General features: G+C 16.5%; 1 protein-coding gene across 1 annotated transcript; it reads right to left on the reverse strand.

Moving 5' to 3' along the window:
- Positions 1-82: 82 nt before the first annotated feature.
- Positions 83-1,482, reverse strand: PRSY57_0501200 (conserved protein, unknown function; the record flags this gene model as incomplete). Its single annotated transcript, XM_012906084.2, has 2 exons — positions 83-836; positions 1,091-1,482. 2 exons carry the CDS (start codon positions 1,480-1,482, stop codon positions 83-85), a joined length of 1,146 nt encoding a protein of 381 aa, XP_012761538.1.
- Between the last annotated feature and the right edge of the window lie 300 nt (positions 1,483-1,782).

Below are 1,782 nucleotides of genomic sequence, written 5' to 3' on the forward strand. Positions count from 1 at the left end.
AAAAAAAAAAAAAAAAAAAAAAAAAAAAAAAATTAAAATAAAATAGAATAAATAAATATACACGTATATATACCTGTGTATATTATTTAACAAACAATTTAAATAGTTTTATATATTCTTTCTTTGTTTTGTTTTTTTTATCATATATAGTAATATTATTAAAAAAATGAATTCCTTGGTTAATAAATAAAGTATAAAAAAAATGAGATTTTTTGGTTTTACTCTTTATTATATGTTCCTTAACAAAATTATTAACAATATGAATATTTGAATTATTGTGAACAAAAATTTCCAAAAACATATCTTCATCAGTATTATTTTCAAAAATAATTTCAAAGTTATATATTTTATTTAATGTATAATAAATATTATTATTTTCTTTTAAGTATATCTTAAAATTATCTGTACTAGTATTTTTCTTTAAATAATGTAAATTATGTATTCCTTTCCCACCATTATTAGTAAAATATATTATTTCCATATTTGTTATATTATCATTATCTAATGTATTATTTAAAATATATCTTTTACTTTTTTCATCATCTATACGAAAAATCATAGAATATTCATCATGTTGTTTAAAATAATGTATTCCATTATGAACTTTATTACATCCCTCGTTTTTAATTAATTCACATTTTATATCTTTAAGTATAATATCATTTAACATTATGTTATCTTCCTCAGTGTTTTTCATTATTATTTGCATGTACAGTTTATCATTTTTATGTACCAAACTATACCTTATATTAAATGGATCTCTACTTATAAAGTTAAAGTCTTTTTTTAATTTTTTCTTTTCACTTCCAATTTTATATTCCGCAGTACATCGAATTCTAAAAAAAAAAAAAAAAATAATAAATAATAAATAATATATAATATATTATATATAATAAATAATATATAATATATTATATATAATAAAAAATATATAATATATAATACTTTGGAAAGATTATTTATATGAATATATACAGATTTAATAGCTACACACATTATATTTAAAAATATACATATAAATATTCCATAAATATTTATACAACCTCAAATAAAAAAAACATACATTATATATATATATATGTATCATTACGTAAAAACATCAAAGAAATATACTGGAAAACAAGTCACAAAACTAAAAAAGGTATTAGGAGATATATTTACTGATTCCTCATTTTTATAAATGTTAAAATTATTATCCCTAGTCCAAATATCCACATTTATTAAATTCACTTGAATATTGTTTTTTAAATTGCTAGATATATTAATTTGAGATTTAAAATTCTGACCTATATAAACCTTTCGAGAATTTATAGGTAGACTTAAACTTATTTCATTTGATAAACTAATATTATCATTTATGTCCTTATCAAAACTTATTTTCTCCATTTCAGTTATTTTAAACATATTCCAAATATTGTTATTAAACAAGGGGGGACTTAAACGAAGTAACTCAATCTTAACGCCATCCTTCACTTCACTCATTTTATTTATTCCTTAATTATTACTATGTTTATTAAATTAACATGTATATAAACAAATATGTCACTAATAATATATATATATATATATATATATATATATATTATAAATGTTTTACTCTATTTTCACATCTTGTCCTTTTTTTTTTTTTTTTTAATCCCAATTCTTATTCATTAATAATAATGTATTTTTTTTTTTTTTTTTTTTTTTTTATTTTTTTTTTTTTTTTTTTTTTAATTTTATTTTTATTTATATTTTTTTATAAATTTTTTTTCTTTTTATTTTTTTAAAAAAAAAAAAAAA

Source organism: Plasmodium reichenowi, chromosome 5 (genome assembly GCF_001601855.1).
Source record: "Plasmodium reichenowi strain SY57 chromosome 5, whole genome shotgun sequence".
NCBI lineage: Eukaryota > Apicomplexa > Aconoidasida > Haemosporida > Plasmodiidae > Plasmodium > Plasmodium reichenowi.